The 18713-nt window shown below is 40.7% G+C and overlaps 1 protein-coding gene across 9 annotated transcripts in view; it reads right to left on the minus strand.

The window, feature by feature from the left end:
- tanc2 (tetratricopeptide repeat, ankyrin repeat and coiled-coil containing 2) overlaps positions 1-18713 on the minus strand; it is a 184342-nt gene that overhangs the window by 67650 nt on the left and 97979 nt on the right. For 7 of the 9 annotated variants that reach the window (XM_023949339.1, XM_023949343.1, XM_023949342.1 and 4 more), the window contains 2 exons: positions 16944-17015; positions 13744-13923 (listed from right to left, as the gene is read on the minus strand). In XM_023949339.1, coding sequence (XP_023805107.1) covers positions 13744-13923; positions 16944-17015 — 252 coding nt within the window. Of the gene's footprint in view, positions 1-6854; positions 7679-13743; positions 13924-16943; positions 17016-18713 lie in introns of those variants that run through there. The other 2 variants (XM_023949346.1, XM_023949344.1) reach the window with 1 other exon arrangement.

Here is an 18713-nt window from a genome sequence, read left to right on the forward strand (position 1 = left end):
TTGTAGCAAAATTCTTTCTCAGTGAGCATTAGGAGAGGGGAGGCGGGGCGATGACGTCACTGCTTTCTCTGTGTGTCCGACCGTTGAAGTTGGCTTACGATTCACAGGTTCTGATTCGCAAGGGCACTAAAGGAACATTTCACTGCATTTGTCGCATTAAGATCCAGGAATCCAGGTTTGAGCAGTCCAGGTTCAGCGGTTTGTGAACAGGACCCGGTTTTAGGTGATCTTAATGTGAAAAATGCAGCGGAATGTTCCTTTAGTGCCCTCGCGAATCAGAAGCTGTGAATCGAAAGCCAACTTCAGCGTCGTCTGACCGCACGGATTTAAAATAATATGATCGAGCAGGCCCTTAATCTTTTTTTTTTTGTTTTATTTATTTATTTATTTTTTAAATATAATCTTAACTGTGTTATAAAAGCGCATTATGAAGATAGTCTCCTGGAGCTTCGCGCTGAGTGAGTGTTTTTGGTCCAACCAGCAAACGTTTACCACGGTGAAATCCGCTATCTGTTGATGGGGCTCCAGCTGTCATCGAACAGCAAATTCAGCGCTAAGCTGCAAATAAATTTCTAAATATGTGGGAATGACATCAGTCTTTATTTTTGTTCTGGACACCACTGGAAACACAAATTCATATGATGGTTTCTCAGATCGCAGCAGCATTTCCGCCTTCAGCGATCATGATCGGGAGCTTCGCGCTCCGCTATGCGAAGGCAGCTGGCTGGCGGTCCGAAGAAAAAGCTTATCCGCGGTGCGTCAGGAGGACCGCAGAAGGCGGACATACTGCTATGTAGTCCTGAGAAGCTGTGGAAACTCATCAGAAGTTCACAACCAACACAAAGCCGTCTTCTCTGCTGCTTACAGAAAGCCACACTGTTCCTGGTGTGTCTGTGTCTGTCAGCGGTCGGACACGCAGAGAAAGCAGTGACGTCATCGCCCCGCCTCCCCTCTCCTAATGCTCACTGAGAAAGAATTTTGCGACAAAGTTCGCAGGGTGGATGTGAAAATGCAAATGCAATCCCCTCTTTGCATTTTCGTTTTAATTATAACACAGAAAAAGCGGTTTTTAAGTATAAAATGAAAAAACATTTTGAAATATTGCTTTTTCATTTAAATTTTGAGTCATTTGATGCAGCTTCATTTTGAAAATTAAAAAGCATTTCTATTACTCCATTTTAAATGTCAAATTAGACATTTCTAAATGAATTTTGCTACACATTTACCAGGGACGTTTTTGAAAATGAAATGTCAAAAACCATTTTCATTAGCATTTTAATTAAGTGAGAGAAAAAGCTGTGTTGAAGTATAAAATGAAAAAGCATTTTGAAGTATTGCTTTTTCATTTTAATTTTGAGGCATTTGATGCAGCTTCATTTTGAAAATTAAAAAGCATTTCTATTACTCCATTTTAAATGTCAAATTAGACATTTCTAAATGAATTTTGCTACACATTTACAAGAGAACGTCTTGAAAATGAAATGTCAAATACCATTCTCATTTTAATTTTAATTAAGTGACAGAATAAGCTGTGTTGAGGAAGGAAATGAAAAAGCATTTTGGTGGATTGCTTTTTCATTTTATTTTTGAGTCAAAAAATGAAGCTTCATTTTGAAAATGAAAAAGCATTTCTGGTTTTGACTTTGCTTTTTATTTATGCTACAGAATCGCTTCCATAATAAATCAGTAATTTGCTCTGTGTTCTATCTGAATCCCACTCTAGTCCACGTGCGCTCAAAAGAACTCTCTTGTAAACAGAGAGCTCTCTTCTGATTGAGTTCTGCTTTGGGACAGTTTCTGCCAGAAACTTTGCTCTAAAATCACTTTTTCCTGATTTCTCTCCTTTTATTGGAGGGGACGACTAACACACACAAATGAACTTTTAACACACTTTTCTCCTCCTGAGGACAAGAAAGGTCTGTACTCTCGAGGAGAGCAGCACACTGTAAAATTAAAAATGAAAGTGCTTTGGGAAAGTGAGACTAACAATTGTCAAGGACAACATTTGATCTGGTGATCTAATAATATCCATGACCTTTGTTCCAGCTGGAGATCAGCCCCTGGAGGGGATATTTATAACCTCCCAGAGACACCAAACTTAACAACCACATTCTTGTCATTGAGAAAATCTGCATGTACGTTTTTTTGTGCATCAAGGTGTTTCAATTTTTGAGTTTTTGCTACCATTGAGGCGACTGGAGTCACTATACCCGAGCTGAGGTTAACACTGGACCAGCATCATTGAAACTTCTGGGCACATAAGTTAACAACAGCCAGACAAGAGGGGAATTTTAATACTGTGGCTGGTGCCATTGTGCAGAGCTGTGCGCCAGACACTGTAGCTTTAGACATGCATGAACACACACACGCAGTTACACTTGTCTGGAGGTATGTGCTCAAGCCCCTCGCAAAGAAATGTTTGCTCAGCTCCCCCCCAGAAAGCATTAGCAGAATGCAGTGAGGTGGTATATGTAACCCGCTGCTGTGTTTTGTAAGCAAATCATTATCATGCTATTATTAGCACACTGCGGGTTTCTCTTTTCAACGCTGAAGATGTGGCTTTGCCCAGAAGGTATAGCTGAATCCCCAAATCAAATTCATAGTAGAAACAAAAAAATACTCAGAAAATCGAAACAGGAGGAAGCAATTTTTAAAAATTGTCCCAAAAAGATTTCAAACATCAAAAACAACTTTCTGTATGTTTGGAACTAATTAGTATGAAAAACACACTAAAAATTGTGTTTTTGGTGTTTTGAACATGTTTTTGTGACATTTTGTGATGAAGGACATATATGAAAAAAAACAACCTTAAATTTTTCTGAATATTTCTATTTTCAAAATGTTTTCAATCAGGAGAAGACAAGGTTGAAAAAATACAGTTGGCGGGACGCAAGTTCCCTGCTCTGCTTCATTCTGATGCATTCACTTGTAGACAAATAGATCCATCAACGTATTTGTTTTCCTCGTCTGAGCTGACACCGGCTTCAAAACTATACGGCTGGATAGCTCAAATATTGCTCGCCATTTTTGTTGAACCAGTAACGTTGGGGTGGGGGGTGTGAGGGGCTTTAAGCTAGCGGAGAGCTTTAAACGGAAAGCTCTCAGCCATGTGGAATGAAGGGAGGCGGAGTTGCTCCATGCTAACAGCCCCACCCAAAACTCATAGGTGAATTTCATTTGAACCCCTGTTGCTTTGCAGAAACTTCTTCCTAGAAAACAACAGGTTTTTTGATTTATATCTAAAAATAGCATAACCCTAATAAAGGACCAAAGGACATGCTCAAAAATAATCAGAGTGGGACTTTAAAGAATAATATTTCAACAAAGACAAAAATATTTTTTAAACTATTTAACTCATTACTTGAAATTACTCCTGCTTAAACCAAATTACAAACCATAAAACAACGAAGAAGTTTAAAAAACATTGTTATCACACCCTCCAACCTTTTCACTGACTTCAAATGAAATCACAGTTCAAACCCTGTTTTTTTTTAGTCGGGGTTTGTCATTTTGTTCCAAAAAACAGAACCAATTCTCCACAAACATGAAGATCATGGGAAAACATTCCATCTTCCAAACAGGTCTGGGCGATATAGAATTTTTAAATCACAATATCGTTCTTTTTCACATCAGGCGATAACGATACATGTCTCGATATAATCCAAATAACTATATTTGTCAAATTTGAACACTCTGTGCATAATAAAAAAGTGTAATAATCAACAAGTTGTTTAGATTTCAATATTTCTTTCCTATCATCCTGTAAACATAATAGATGCATTGAACGAACATAAAGCAAAAGCTTTCAAGTTACAAAAGAGAACTTAAATAAAAAGACTGCTAAACTGCTTGATCAGTTCCATTGAAAAACAAAGCATTAATTCTATAAATAAATTCTAATGTTTTCAAGTTTTACAGATCAAACACAAAATTGACAACAATTTTTGTCAACACCCTTTGAATAAGCTAAGAACTAAAAGTAAATTCTTAGAATTTCTTTTCGTAGTTTAGATTGTTGCTAATCTTTGTTGTTTTTTGCTGGAGAATTATGGTTTATTTCATAATACAGTTTTTTTTTATTAATGTCCTATGAATTAATTTTGTTTTATTTATCTACCACGTCCTAACGGCCGGTCCATGAAAATACGCCAAATTCTAACAGCAGAAGCAAATACAGTCCAGACTTTGGGTTCTTATGTGAAGTGTGGTCTATGTAGTCTATGTAAACTTGGGTATGTGTGCATTTCGGGCTTCAATGTTAAAAACTCTCACATTCACGCGTCACTTTGCAAGTTTCTATTACCATTTTTGGGCTCTTCGTACAAAACTGGTAACCACTGAACTCATGTGGCAAATGTTAAATCAGTTGAACTTTGACCAATTAGGGACTTAGATTTGGTTGTGATATATGGGTGAGTCCCTTTTAATTCACAGAAGTGCCAATCGTTTAAAAAAATGGATCATGGAGGAGAATTGTGGCTTGTGCCCAACTGGAATTATTTGACACCAAGTCATTCAAATATCTGAATAGATTTGTGGAGGACAAAAGCCTGAAGCAAGATTCACTAGATTTGCACCGCTCTTTTAACTGTAGGTACATGCGCTAGTATAGAGTAGCGACAGTCCATCGTGAGCACCATAAGCTAAAAGCGCGTTCAAGAACGTGCATTCAAAAATGCATAAGCATAATAAGACAAATATGTTTTCTATGGGAAAATGACGCACGCATGCCTTCACAATTCACATGAAGTAAAACTGGAGTAAAAGTTGTAACAAGCTTTCAATTTGATCCCAGTCATAACACAATGTTTATCAGCTTTTCAACATTCCACTTCATCAAGTTGATGATCATCGTCTCCAGAAATGTAACAACATATGAGATACATGTGAATGCAACAAGTGTAAATGACTAGCCTTGTGGTAGAGTGTCCACCCCAAGTTGTGTGTTCAAATCCAGGCCGAGTCATACCAAAGGCTAAAAAAGGGACCCAATACCTCCCTGCTTGACACTCAGCAATAAGGGGTTGGATTGGGGCCTTAAACCACCACATGGTTGCCATGCGCTGGTTTGTAAGCAGCTCACCGCTCCCCCAGGGGATGGGTGAAATGGGTGACTAATTTTACACACCTAGCTGCGTCACAACTAATGGAACTTTAAGTCTGTTTTGTTTATATTGCCATAAATTTGATCTAGTATACAGAACTAAAGCATTTCAAGTCCCTACTTGAAATGTTAGCCACACCACAAAGGGAGTCAAATGTTACACACTTCAATTAAATTCTAGAAAAGATGTAATCTAACTTTCCAAAAGCCCCTCAAATCTCTGAGATGCTCACAAGTCCCCTTTAGCAGAAGTCTTGACACAACTCTGTAAAATTCATATGTTTTTGTCACAAATTGTAATGAAAAAACTTTTAAACAACTTGTTGGGACACAATTACAGACTGTTCTGCTACAGTACAGTGATGCTGTTATGCTCCTTTCAGCATATCCCTTCAGGGGTTGCCACAGCCAATCAGCTTTCACTGATTCACAGAGGTGGTTCGGAAGAGATTTTTCCAATCCAAGTCCTAATCTGTGCCAATTTGTTTTTAAAATTAACAAAACAAAGGGTCAATGTTTCATGTCGTCTACTTTGGTGTTAAAATAATCTCTATTAATATTTTGTTGTGCTGTAATCACAGTGCAACAAAGATGTAACAACAAAGACACCTGCATGAGCTCCACCATATGGTCAACATGGGACCATCCACAAAACACATTAAGATGGGCAGACATTCCTGCTTTTGTTTTGTATGGGTATTTATATAAAGTCTCTTAAAATCAATTTGGACATTTGACATTTTGGTCTTTCAGGCTGGTTTGATGCAAAAGTTCATGCTTTGTGGAAGGGCATGCTGTGCACGCTCTGCTCCATCAGGTTAAAAACTCAATGAGGCTTTCTTGGAGAACTTTCCTCCTCTCCAGAGACTAAAGCCAAAGCTAACTATTAACCCTAAAAGGCCAAAATGAAGATTCTTAGGGTCAGGGATACTATTTTGAATGACAAGTGACAAGTAAAGCTCATGATCGAACCCTCCAGGTGGTGAAACAAAGTGGTGTGAAACCCAGCTGTAGACACCTCGCAAAAGTGTTCACCTGAGACGAGCGGCAGCAGCTGCTGATGGGGTGCTTGAGTTCTGCTGGTGATGTTATTGAGACATTTTGTTTTGTCTATACATCATCAAACTGTCCCTCGGGACCAGACGGGGAGCCCGCAGAACCAGAAGATGGAACCACGTCTCAGCATTTGACAGGGTGATTCTAGCACATAAAAACAAGCTGGAGGACAATCTAACTTCAAGCTACTTATGCAACCGTATGCTGTATAAACACTGCTGTACTCTGGAAGGAAAGGGGGAACACAACAGGAACAAGCACCATCAGCCGCCTACAGTTAGTGCTTAGACACACTCAAACGCACACACACACATATGTATGGAAACATACATACACAAAGACAATTGAAGGATCACCCACGCTGACGCATCAAACAGACCAGCTTTCTACAAAACAATGAAAAAAAAACCCTTACTTTGTCACACTCTGGTTGATTCACAGGCCCTTGAGCCCACACTGTGATTAGACCTCAGCCCTTTGACAAATGCATCACTTCATAGACCAAAATTACTTTGACCACTTTCCCTACATTATCTCCCTATCTATGGACCACTCGAACCAGTGGTCAACACTGAGGCAGGCGAGACTGGCTGAGGCAAAGGTGGAGCAGCAGGTAAAGAAATGACAGGACGAGGCGGTTTACAGGCGGAGATGGAGGAATGAAACAAAAACATGAGGGTGTGGCTGGGCTCACCATTCTCAAACCAGATCTCGCATTCCTGAAGGCTGGAGTACGGAACCAACTCCCCTCCTTCCCCTTCCAGCGACACAAGCAGTCCGTCCCCCCTGAGCGGTGACCAGCTCATTAAAAAACACCAAGAGCGAAATGAACGAGCAAATGAAAATTAAATTACAAAAAACAACGCAGTGAAGAAGAGGATTAATGCAGAGGAAGGAAAGAGCTCCTCTCTGTCCGCTGAAGAAATCTCCACAGGTTTCAGTGGTGATGCTACTCGCTCAGTGCAGGCGCAGCAAATGATACGGAGCCAGGCGGATATGGCAGTGACAGGAAGAGTGAGAGGTGGAGGAGGAGGAGGAGGAAGAGGATAGAGGGAGGAAAAGGCGAGGAGGAATGTAACAGTCACTGTGTCACTGGGGAAAGAGAGAGACACAGAGGTGAAAACTCTGTGATGGCAGAATCCACCAGGGGGAGATGACAGGTGACCTAAACCTGTGCCATCACCAAAAAAAAAACACAGGTAAAAAAAACAAAACAAAGCAAGCCAAACAACACAGGGTGTTTTCCAGCGTGCACAGAGTGAGGTGAGCTCCTGCTTCGACTCTGTGACTGCATTAGCTCTTAGTGAGTTATGTATAGATGTGAGAGGCGCACTCTCTCTACAGAAAAAAAAAAGGAGCCTAGGTCTCCAGTAGATGAATGCTGCAGTGCTGCTGTTGTCATAGCAACCAGAGCGCAAAAGGAGGGGGTGGAGAAGGGTGGATATTGAGGCAGGAAAGAAAATGGCATAAAAAGGGGAGGGCGTTATTAAAGGCACACAGTTTTTCTGCGTGTGTATAGAGGCTGTGGGGATGCTTCAGAATAAAAAAAAAAAAAGACATGCATCTGAAAAACAAGGGGATTCAGTTAAACACACCTCTATTCTCATTCAGGGCTCATGCAGCCAATGTCTGTCCTTGTTGTACCCTTGAAACTCTATTTATACAGCCACAGCCATGTTCTATAGCTACTTTGAGGGCTCAAACACCAATTGGAGGGGTTTATTTTGACCCGCCTTTGCTTCTGTCGCAGTCCTGATCTGTTAATTTAGAGACCAACAGTTCAGGTTTTTATGATTATCTCCTTTATTCAATCTTATTTACCCCAGATGAGCTTCTCAAACCCCTTTAAGATATTCTTAACAAGCTATGAAGACAACTGCAGGTAAAACTTTTGCCCCCGCACTTTCTATGCATCTATTTTTATAGCTTCTTCACGCTGATTTTCAGGGTCACCATTTGGTTTCTAAATAGATAGTTAAAGCTGTATTTTTATATTTTGGCGCTTTTGCCTGCTGCCATTTTCCAAAGATATTATACCACCAAATCAAAATCGTTGAGGTGAATAGTAGTTGTCTAGAATATCAAATATACCACAGCTGCAAATGAGGATTTAAGAAACAACCATCCTGGAAAAGCATTCACATCACCCTTGGTAACGCGCATTCAAGCAACCACTTACGACAAGAAGTCTATATGAACGCAAGTAAAGCGCATTACAGAACTCTGCATTCAAAACTCTCACATTCCTGCGCAGTTACGTTTCTACGACTGTTTCTACGACTGTTTTCGGGCTCTATGTACAAAATATGTGGCCATTGATCGCAGGTTAAAAGTTAAACCAGGTTCAACTGTGACCAATCAGCGACTGGGATTTGCCAGTGACGTATGGATGGCATTCTTTTTCATTCACAAAAGTGCCAACCGTTTCAAAAACTGATCATGGAGGAGACATTTATAGTTGTGGTTTGTGCCCAGATGTGATAATATAACGCCAAGTTGGAGCAAAATTCGCAAGATTTGAACCGCTTCAACATTTCGCACCAACTGTAAGCAGACACAAGCTGGTTAATTGTAGAAAAAGAAGAAGTCCCTCTCTGCATGTCCAGTGTGAACACCCCGGGCTGTACTCGCGTTCAAGAACCTAGATTTAGCTTGTTCTTGAGCATGTGTCACATGGTTGTGTATGTAGCTTCTGAAAAGGCTAAAAAAGAGGGGTTAGGGTTACAGACCGGATGTTTGCGCTTAAGGACACTTGATTGCTCAAATATCCAGACAGCCGAATGTCTGTAACATTAAAAGCATTTCTGTCGCAGCAGCTTGCTTGTTGCACCTCCATAGGGCTTTCTTACTTAGATTTCAATTACCCTTCTCTACTCTTAACCTTCACTCCTAATATCTCACCTGTGACTATAGAGCTGAAAATGTCACATTTCCTTTCAGGGGAATAAATGATTTGCTGGGTTTGCCCTGGCACAGACAGTTGAGGGAGGAAATAATGACAATAATTGAGAAACAATTTTCTCAGGGTGCAAGGCTGGCTAAGGAGGCGTTGAGATAGAGATGCCTCAAATGTCAGTTTGCATAAAAAAAAAAAAGAACAGATGCCTCATAAAACATAAAGCTGGCCAAAGATGCATGGTGAGCGTGAGCGATGTTTCAAAATTACCACAGTGATATAAGCAAATAGTTATTGCAAAATGCCCACAGCGTGGAACATTGCTGGTTTGACAAAAGTGGTCATAAAGCTGTTTGAAAGAGAGATGATTCAGTGACAGAAAATATTAAGAGAAAGAATAGAATTTAGAATAAATCTAATATAGTATATTAAAGGCATTAAAGAAGCTACAAATGTAAAGTATTATGAGAGAAAACAAATCAAATGACTGAATCAGTAAAATGTCCCTCTTCACACACCATATTTGATCACCGTTGACATATTAGGCTTCCTCATTTTGACATTGTTACTCAAGAAAAGTAATAAAACTGTGCTATTTTGGAGCCAAATGCCACACTTTGATATGGAAATCTGTGGGGAGGCAGTGATTGCATTGATTGCCACAATTCATTAAGGGGCAAGCAATGAAGAAGTGTTGAAAAAAAAAAAACGTCTGAAATGTTTTTGAGTGGAAGCAACCAATCAATTAGGTGAGGCGAAAGCTCTAGTGAGCTTGACACTTGAGTAAGAGCAAAGAATGAGTTCATAAAAATGAGCAAAATCAAAAGTGAGGAACTCAAAGTGGTATAGAGTAGTGAATAAAAGAAATAAGTCGCCAATTTTCACGATATGAACGCTGCCATGTTGGAGCCAGGCAAAGTCAGTAAGCTGTGATTGGTCTGAGTCAGTCCGTGTAATTGTTTCTATGGCAACCACCCTCGCAAATAAGAAGTGAGCTTGTTGGAAGGCCACACCCCTAGCAATTAAAAGCTGGTTACTCTAAAACGTTTTGAACGTTCAACATGAGACCACATACTTTATGTGCATCTGATTGGCCAGTTCATAACTTGAATAACTTGCACTACAGATAATATATATTGAAAAAAACTAGAATTAGCAAGTTAAAAAATAGGTATCCGAGTAAAAATATTTAATCTGACAAATATAATGACTGAGTAATAGCTGTTTATTTCTCAATAGAAGTCAAAGGGATTCTGGTGTTTTGGAGCCAGCAAGGACTTCCTGTTTGGAACGCCGGGAAGGAGGGGTCAGTCCAGTTCCCATGTACAGTCAATGACCCAGCATTAAGAGTTGAATTAGGAAACTTAACCATCAAAATGTTCCCACAAAAAAAGAAGTCATAAAAAGCAAAGAAAAAACCAGCAAGACTAAGTTGACAGCTGACCACCTCTGCAAAAATTCAAGTAATACCTACATTGGCTGAAGTATTTGGTGTTCATATGTCTCAATCCTTCCTTTTTCCTCAGTTGACCATCTGAGCATCTGCAGACCCCCCTGAGAGTCTCCAGGCAAGCAGAAGGGATTAAATCAGACACTCAATGGCTTTCTAAAACTAATTCATTCAATCAGAGCCTTGAGGTTGAATAACTGAAGTCCGTACAAACATCACCACTCTGCCGAACTGAGTCCAATCAGGAGGTACGCAGGAGGGCGCTGGACAGCTGCCGTTGATGAAGGCTACCAAAGAGGATCAAAGCGCTGAAGCCTGTAGACCTGCCGCTGTTTGCTCTTTGGTGCATTCCACTGCCATCGCTCCTCCAGCCATCTCTGCCATCTCTGGCCTGGACGGGGGGTTCTGGCTTGTGACACCAAAAAAAACACTCAAGCTGACATTGTCAGCGGTGCCGGATCTGGTGCTGAGTGAAATTAATTAAAGGGTGACAATGCTGGAGTCTCTGAGCACAGGAACAATCTGGTGCTGCAGATATGCGTAAGCCTTTGAGGACCTGAAGGGGGGAGTGCAGCTCAGGCCACTTCTGCATGTAGTCACCTTTTACTTGAGCAAACTCATGCTAAAATAAAGTGTCTTCTGTGATTATAAGGACTCTCAGCCACAGGTAAGTAGAGTAGACAAAAGCTGAGCCCCAATCAAAAATAGATAGGCCTGGTGATGAATTTCATTAAGGTAACATTTACAACAACTCCTAAAAGTAGTCTTTGCAATATTAGGAGTGGTCCTATTCCCCCATCCTTTTTAAAATGGTAAATGGCGTATACTAGCGCTTTACTACATTCTTAGAAGAACCAAAGTGCTTTACAGCCACAGTACCATTCACCAATTTACACACACATTCACACACTGATGGCGGATCCGCTGCCAAACACTGGCGCAAACTTATAACCCCCAGGTTCAACGTGGGGTTCAGTGTCTTGCCCAAGGACGCTTCAACACATGGGCAGGCAATGCGGGAACCAAACCTGCAGTATTCCAATCAGAGGTTAACCGCTCTAGTGCACCACGGCTGCACTTTTACTTAAGTTAATTTATCGTACTTGCTCAGAACAAGGGATTCATTTTATAGTATCATTTTGACAGTAGACCTTATTTAATGCCTCAGTCACAACATGAATCTACGGATGGATACAGTCTGCTAAGCGATAAATAAGCAAATCGATTTAATATACCCGTCCTTTTTTTTATCACGTTAATCTATTTTTTTAATTATAACTATTGTCATGTTTACAGTTATAAAAACCAAAGATCCCACTCTTTACTTGCATGAACGTTTTATTTGAACTCGTCTCTTACATTGCTCCCAGTGCACGTCTTGGTGTTTGAGTACCACTGTGTACGCAGCATGTGCACGGGATATGTCAACATTTATGTTGGTGTTATTAAGATGTTTTTGATCAAAATATTTTTAATTGCTCAAAAAATGTTTCTACTGTTTTTGCGTGTTAAATTTGAGCACTCTGGACCTGATGTTTTGTTCTTGCGTTTTTGTTTTGTTTTTGTTTGAATAAAATACCCCGTGATGATGTAAAAGTAGAGGTTGGAAGTCTGTTCTATTGGGAAAACTTCATAAGGCCAGTTTATTAGTTGTATTTGATCTTCACAATGTCGCAAATGCAAATGAAAAATATCTCAAAATGAGGCATCTGATAAAAAATAAATGTATAGTGCCTATATACAGTATATACACACACACATGCACACAAACATATATATAGAAGACATTTCTGGGGCTTTAAGAGCAATGTTTACTTCTGGCGCTGCATTTGTTTTTTGGATTATCATTTTTTTGTTCACTCACATGAAAAAAAAGTAAACTTTTCATACCAGGTTTAAAGTTAAATGGTAGGAAAAACAAAACAAAACAGAAAACACTACATCTAAATTCATATCTAAGACACGCAAATCCTCACATCTTAGTTTAATCCCTGAAATGAAAGCCACCCACAAAACAAGCAGCATTTGAATGGTGTAATGCATCAAGCCAAATAATGACATGCGTGCCAAAGCTCAAAAAGAGACCTCTCACAAAAAGAACAGAAAAAACAGACATGGCTCCCTGCATCATAAATCAAGCTGTTCTTAGCTATCAAGAAAACAAGCACATACACACATAGGTGTTTAAGGATTCTCGCACTTACTGGGCCTCTTAAAAATTCACTTTGAAACACAAAGATGAAAGTGAAGGCTGAATCTGCCATGATACAGCATGATACGGGGCAAAAAAAAAAAAAAAGGAAAGAGTTGCTCTTAAAGCAACAAGATGAAAAGGAAAAATAAGGGGAAAGGAGTGATTTGACCTGATAAAAATGACTTGTTCTTAAATCAAACCCTAATGCTGCACCCTCTGATGAATTCCCCCTCCACAGCAGTTTGGCACTTCCAGGAAAAATAGAGGGGAAATTATGGGGTGTTTCCTCTTTAATACCCAGAGTCCGGATGGCCCAAGAAAAACCATAAATCATTTTGTATGAGGTAAAAAAAAAGATCATGCTGCTTGAAAGAGTTAATAATCCGAGGATGCTGGGAGGCTGGTGCACCCTAGTGGTGGCTCCTAAATCTCACCACACACCCACTGTGCTTCTATGCGGAGGCTGTAGAAAACCTACAGATTCCCCCATTTTGACAGCAGAAGGCACAAGACGTCTCATTTTCCAGTTATTAGAGAAAAATAGAGAGGGGGGGCATTGATCCACGTTCTGAATGGTTACATTGAAGAAGCAAATAATAAAAACTGGAAGATTAAAGTGATCAAGGACGGAGGTTGCAGTTAGTGAGGTATTCTTGACATTAGTTTGGTCCAACCAGGTCAAGAAACAAGATTTGATGTTTCTGTCCAGATGAATTAAATAAGTTTAATGCTACATACAAACTGATCATGTGTGGCACATTTAAGACCACGAGCACCGTGTGAACCTAGCACAATGATTACAGCCTATCAGCAAGTTACGGGATACCTGAAGTACTAGGACTCTGAAAAATGTTCAAAAACCAAGATTTTGTTAAAAAAAACATTGAGTTTCAAGGTACACAGTTGAGAATCACTGGTACAATAAACCATAGACTACATCAACCCAATGAGACGATAGGGCAAGGACACCCTGAATAGGATATCTCTGCCTATTTTCTCCTTACCTCAGGTTATAAATTGTTACAATGGCAGTTAGGGCTTACCTGTGAGTTTCTTCACAGGCTGCAGCCTCACACCAATGGTCTGGTGGGTGAGCAGCGGGGAGGAGGGCAGAGAGCGTGACACGCCCTCCATTATTCGAATGTGCTGCATGCCCTCAGTAATGGAGAGCGGAGGCACGGCGTAGTCGCCTTCAAAGGCACAGTCACTATCTATGCTGCCACCTGCAGAGAGGGAGGGGGCAAAAATATAGATTGAAGGGATTTGGACTAAATCTGCAAAGGAGCACATGATCCCTACCAAACCAATGACATCATCGTCCATGATAATTAAGAGAAACAGCTTTTTAGTTGAGACCATAACTTCTATTAGGTTTAACCTTTTGAATCTTAAGCAGAACCTTTTTTTAAAACACTCACTCAGATGAAAATAGTGTTTTGTTTTGTTTTTTAACATGTTTTTGTAATTTCTTTTGATAATTGAGGGCACATCAAAAGAAAAATAAGATTAAAATTGCATTTCTGAATATTTAATTGATCAAATTGTTGTGAATCAGAAGCAGACGAAAAGAGGTAGCTTAGGGACCCCGTAGCTTACAGCCCACGAGTGCAATAAAATTAGCAATATTGTATCCAGACGTACAGTTTTGAGCCAGATGTCAACTCAGGCGAGAAAAACGAAGACGTACATGGATCTATTTGTCTACAAGTGCATCATAATGGAGTGGAGCAGGGAGCTTGTGGCCTCCGATATAGATTTTACGTCACACCTACAGGCTTTTTCAAAAATCATTTTTTTGTCTGCTCCTGATTCACAATGATTGAATAAAGCAGTACTCAGAAATACAATTTTAAGCTGAATTTTCTTTACATATATCCTTCAAAATGGAAAAATTGCTTCAACAACATGTTGAAAACACCAAAAACAGCATTTTTATTGGAGTGGGTTTTTAATATTTAAGTCTCACTTTAATTTTTTTTCTGAAAGAACTTCAGGACGGTCAGAGCGCAGCGCTACGTGCTGGTTCCTAGATTCTGGAATCAGTTTGACAATATTATTGAGCGTAAAAGCAAGCATGACCCAAAAGTGAGAACACCCCTGCCGGCGTCACATGCCATTTTGATAGAACCATAACAGACTGTGGGCCCCCTGGCCTCACGCTCAAACCCTGTCCTTTCATTTCAGAATAATAAAAAGAAGGGGTTTGAAATCACCTCAAATGTGTTTAGACAAATCAAAGAAGGGTACAGTCATGGCCATGGGAGAGTATTTAAACACAGCCTCTCACAATGAGCGGTAATTATAGACAAGAGCATAAACAACCACCCACCCTCTTTCATCTGCCCAGTTTTCCCCTCTTTCTTGAAAAACCGCAGATTATGACAACTAAGGAATTTCTTTTCTTACTTCGTGCAAACAAGTATATTAAAAAAAAGTTTTAAAAAAAAGGAAAAGAGGGAGTGTCTGTAAACACATCCATTTATCAATTCCAGCCGGGGGGGGGGGGGGGGGGGTGTTTGGTAAATCAGCTACAGCAATACAAATACACAAGAACAAAACAGCTTGGAGCGAATATCAAATCCACGCATATCTCTGTGGTTCCAGTAGTGCTGGATTCAGTCCATCCATTCACTGGGGAATGTTCCTGCAACAGCCAGGATGGCGGTAACCTCCCCCCAGCATGTGAACTGTCCACATGCATGCAGCCTGTGGTGTGAATACCAATGGGTGGTTTGGTATTCTGGCAGCAGTTAATGGCAGCCACTATACGACATAATTTTAGCGTCCTCCAAAACTCCAGAACAAAGAGAAATATTCTTCTGTTGACCTTCAGACAGTGACCACGCATATTCCAAGTAAGGCACTGCCTGCTGACATGTATTGCATGGCTCTAAGATAAATTCCGATTCAGGACATAAATTATCCCGGAATATACTGGTCCGTGCCGCATGTCTCCCCCAAGTTGCCTGGAAAATCTGTCTCAAGACCGCCAGTTAGTTTACACAGGCCAAATCCAAATTGCCTCCCTACCCCTCTGACTTCTCCCTATTGCTACAACTGTGGGGGTAATTAAAGTTGTAGTGGTGTCCAAAAGTGTTTTTTTTTTTTTTTATAGAGGAGCCAGAGCGACTTAGGGCTGGCTATTCGTCTGCCAGTACAGTTATCTGCGTCGGACTTGTAGCGCTGAGGAGAAGCACTTTTCTTCACAGGGGTGTGCTCTGAAGCACAGAGGAATACACTGAAATTTAAGTATTAAGTTTTTGTTTTTGCATGACTTTCTATAGTCATCAACATCCAAAACTTTGGCAATCAGGCCCTCTCCTTCCTCTCTGTGTTCTTGTAAAATGCATGTTTTGTGTCTTAAATGACTATGGACGCCAGTGTTTTTCGTGGTGTTAACTTGGATTATTGCTTAGGCACATCACCTTATATTTACAATAACATTTTCTACAAACTTATTTTGAAAGTACAATGGAAGTTTGTATTTAGAAACCTTGTTTGTCATTTCTCTGGCTGGAACGGACTAGAACTAAAACTCTTGCATTAAGTTGTGCTGCAGAGGGACAAACATCAGACGTAGGCATGACAGAGACGATGTAAACATTCAAAATGATTAATGAGCGTTCTATTTTTTTGTGTCAACTCAATGGAGATGCACCGCCTTTAAAAGAAGAAGCTGCTGCTGCATTTCTGAGGTGAAAAGAAGAGGATAAAAAAATGTGCCAAAGTGGAAATGACTGTTTTTACTTTAGACTGCGATAAGAGACATCCACAAGGGCCACTCTATGTCCTTCAAATAAGCACAAACACCCACTCATCAAGGTGCTCAGATAAAAACACCAAAACATGAATTCCAAAACTCCTCCTGGGTCATCCACTCTGCCCCCGCCTTCAAGAAGTAATTCGGATTTACAGACAAAATTACAGGTACATAAAAAGTTCCCTTCCTGTAAATATAAGTTTATTCCTTGTAGTCATAAACTCCTCTGTGCTATAAAGTCTAATAAAATACAGCCGGAATACAGACTTTGCTTCAATGGAAATATTGAGGGAGCAGAAATTGAGTCTGGGAACAGTCTACGGGGGGCATTACAGGAAATGAGAAGGTAAAAGTGTTTCCAGCAACTTTCTTTTACACACTTTAGCACACTTCCTGATACGCAAAACTGTATTTCTAAGGCGTAATTTTGCTGGTTGTAAAAGACAATAATTCCTCCCTAAACTTAATTTAAGTTTTTCTTACCTTGGCCAATGTGGCTCAGATGAGGGTCCAGGCTGGGTGAGCGAGGGTCTGCCAAGTCATCGCTCCCGCCATCTGCAGACGAGGAGCAAAAAGACAAAGACAGGGAATGAGCTCGTTGGTGGCAAAATGAGATGTTGGGGGCCAGGAGGAAAGCCACGTCCTCTCGCCCGATCATCCAGGTGTGGGATCGGAGGACCCCTAAGAGGCTGCTCACACACAGACCCTCAATTCCTTCCCTCCCTTGCCCATATCGGCCCCTTATTGTGGAAAAATGGGAGCGTGCTTTCGTGCTCCATTTTTTCCTCCTCCCCATGTTTAGACTAAAGAGTCAGTCATCTGAAGCTTGGGCTTGCCCATGCTGATAACAACGTAGTTTACATTACAGCAATCCTGTGATCCCCGTCACAAATGAGGAGCTCACTTAGCTCTGCGCTTCGCTGAAAGAGGAACAGCAGCAAAACTGTAGGCGTTTCCCCGAAAAGATCCACATAAGGCTAATGATATGAGGATCAATTATGCCTGAGGGAGCAGGCAGAATTATCCCACAGTGGATAGGACTGAAAGGGGGGGGGGGTATCAATACAGACTGAATGTCACCAGAGGATCGCTTCATAATCCTACTCATGTGCAGATGGATCTGACTGTGAAGGCCAGCAGGCTAACAGAGAAGGTGTGGAAAAAAAAGTGAAGTACTCTCACATCCCAGCAGAACAAAGCAGGCTAAAAATAAATCAGACTTACAAGAATAAAAACTGGCCAAAAAAAACAGTTTTATCCGATGAAGCTAGATGAGAGATTGTTGCATGAAGCAAAAGGGCTTTCTGTTTATCCTTTGATTGACAGATGTTTTAGCAAACCTTGCATGACTTTCAAGCCTAGAGCTTACACAAACTCAGAGAAACCAAAATAAGCACTCAACTATTATGTGTTTCATTCCAGAATCTCTCCCTGTGAGCCAGAAACCGCACAGCAGGCTGGATTGGTTCACTGGTGGAAAGATCAAGCTTGTCGATGAACAGATAGAATCAGCTGGAGGGCATGGTTGTGTGAGAACTGGGAAAGCCAGAAAATGACCATGGAGGGAGTCCTCTGCAGAGATCTTTCACTCTTATCTTAGCAGGTTTATTAGAGTTAAGTCACATTAAGCTACGTTTACACCCCCCTCGGCAACAAGAGCAACCTTGCTGCAGACAAGATGACATCAACAGCCAGAAGCGAATATGTTACAACTAACCCTAATCATAACCAAGCGTTCATGATTGTAAAAAAGCTTTTATTAAAGTTTAAAACGGGACAAACCGTAACTGTTAGGGTAGCCGGAAAATAAAAACGTTTTTTGACTAATATGGGGAGAATTATGGTTCCACTGAAGGACTTCCGGTTATGTACGATGATGTCTGCAGTTAATCAGCAACGCAGGTTCAAGTGGCCACCTCCAATGAAAAGTCTATGCAATCGTCTAAATCCGCGCTTTGGGCTCCTGAGTTCACAATTCTGACGTTCACCCTTTTTACGACTGTTTTTGGACACTCCGTACAAAATGCGTGGCCATTGAACTCACATTGCAAGCTAAACAAGGTCAAACTTTGACCAATCAGGGACTTGGATTAGGTAGTGACTCGGTGAAACTCGCCAAACTCAGAGCACAGTTGGTGTCTGGTGAGCACAGGCACGGCAACGAGCCTGACGATGTCTGCATTTGATTTTCAAATAAAAACTAAACCAGGTCCACTCAATCCCGCCGTTGTAAGGACGCTAGCAACGAACCAG

This window comes from Oryzias latipes, chromosome 19 (assembly GCF_002234675.1).
Source record: "Oryzias latipes chromosome 19, ASM223467v1".
NCBI classification, from domain to species: domain Eukaryota; kingdom Metazoa; phylum Chordata; class Actinopteri; order Beloniformes; family Adrianichthyidae; genus Oryzias; species Oryzias latipes.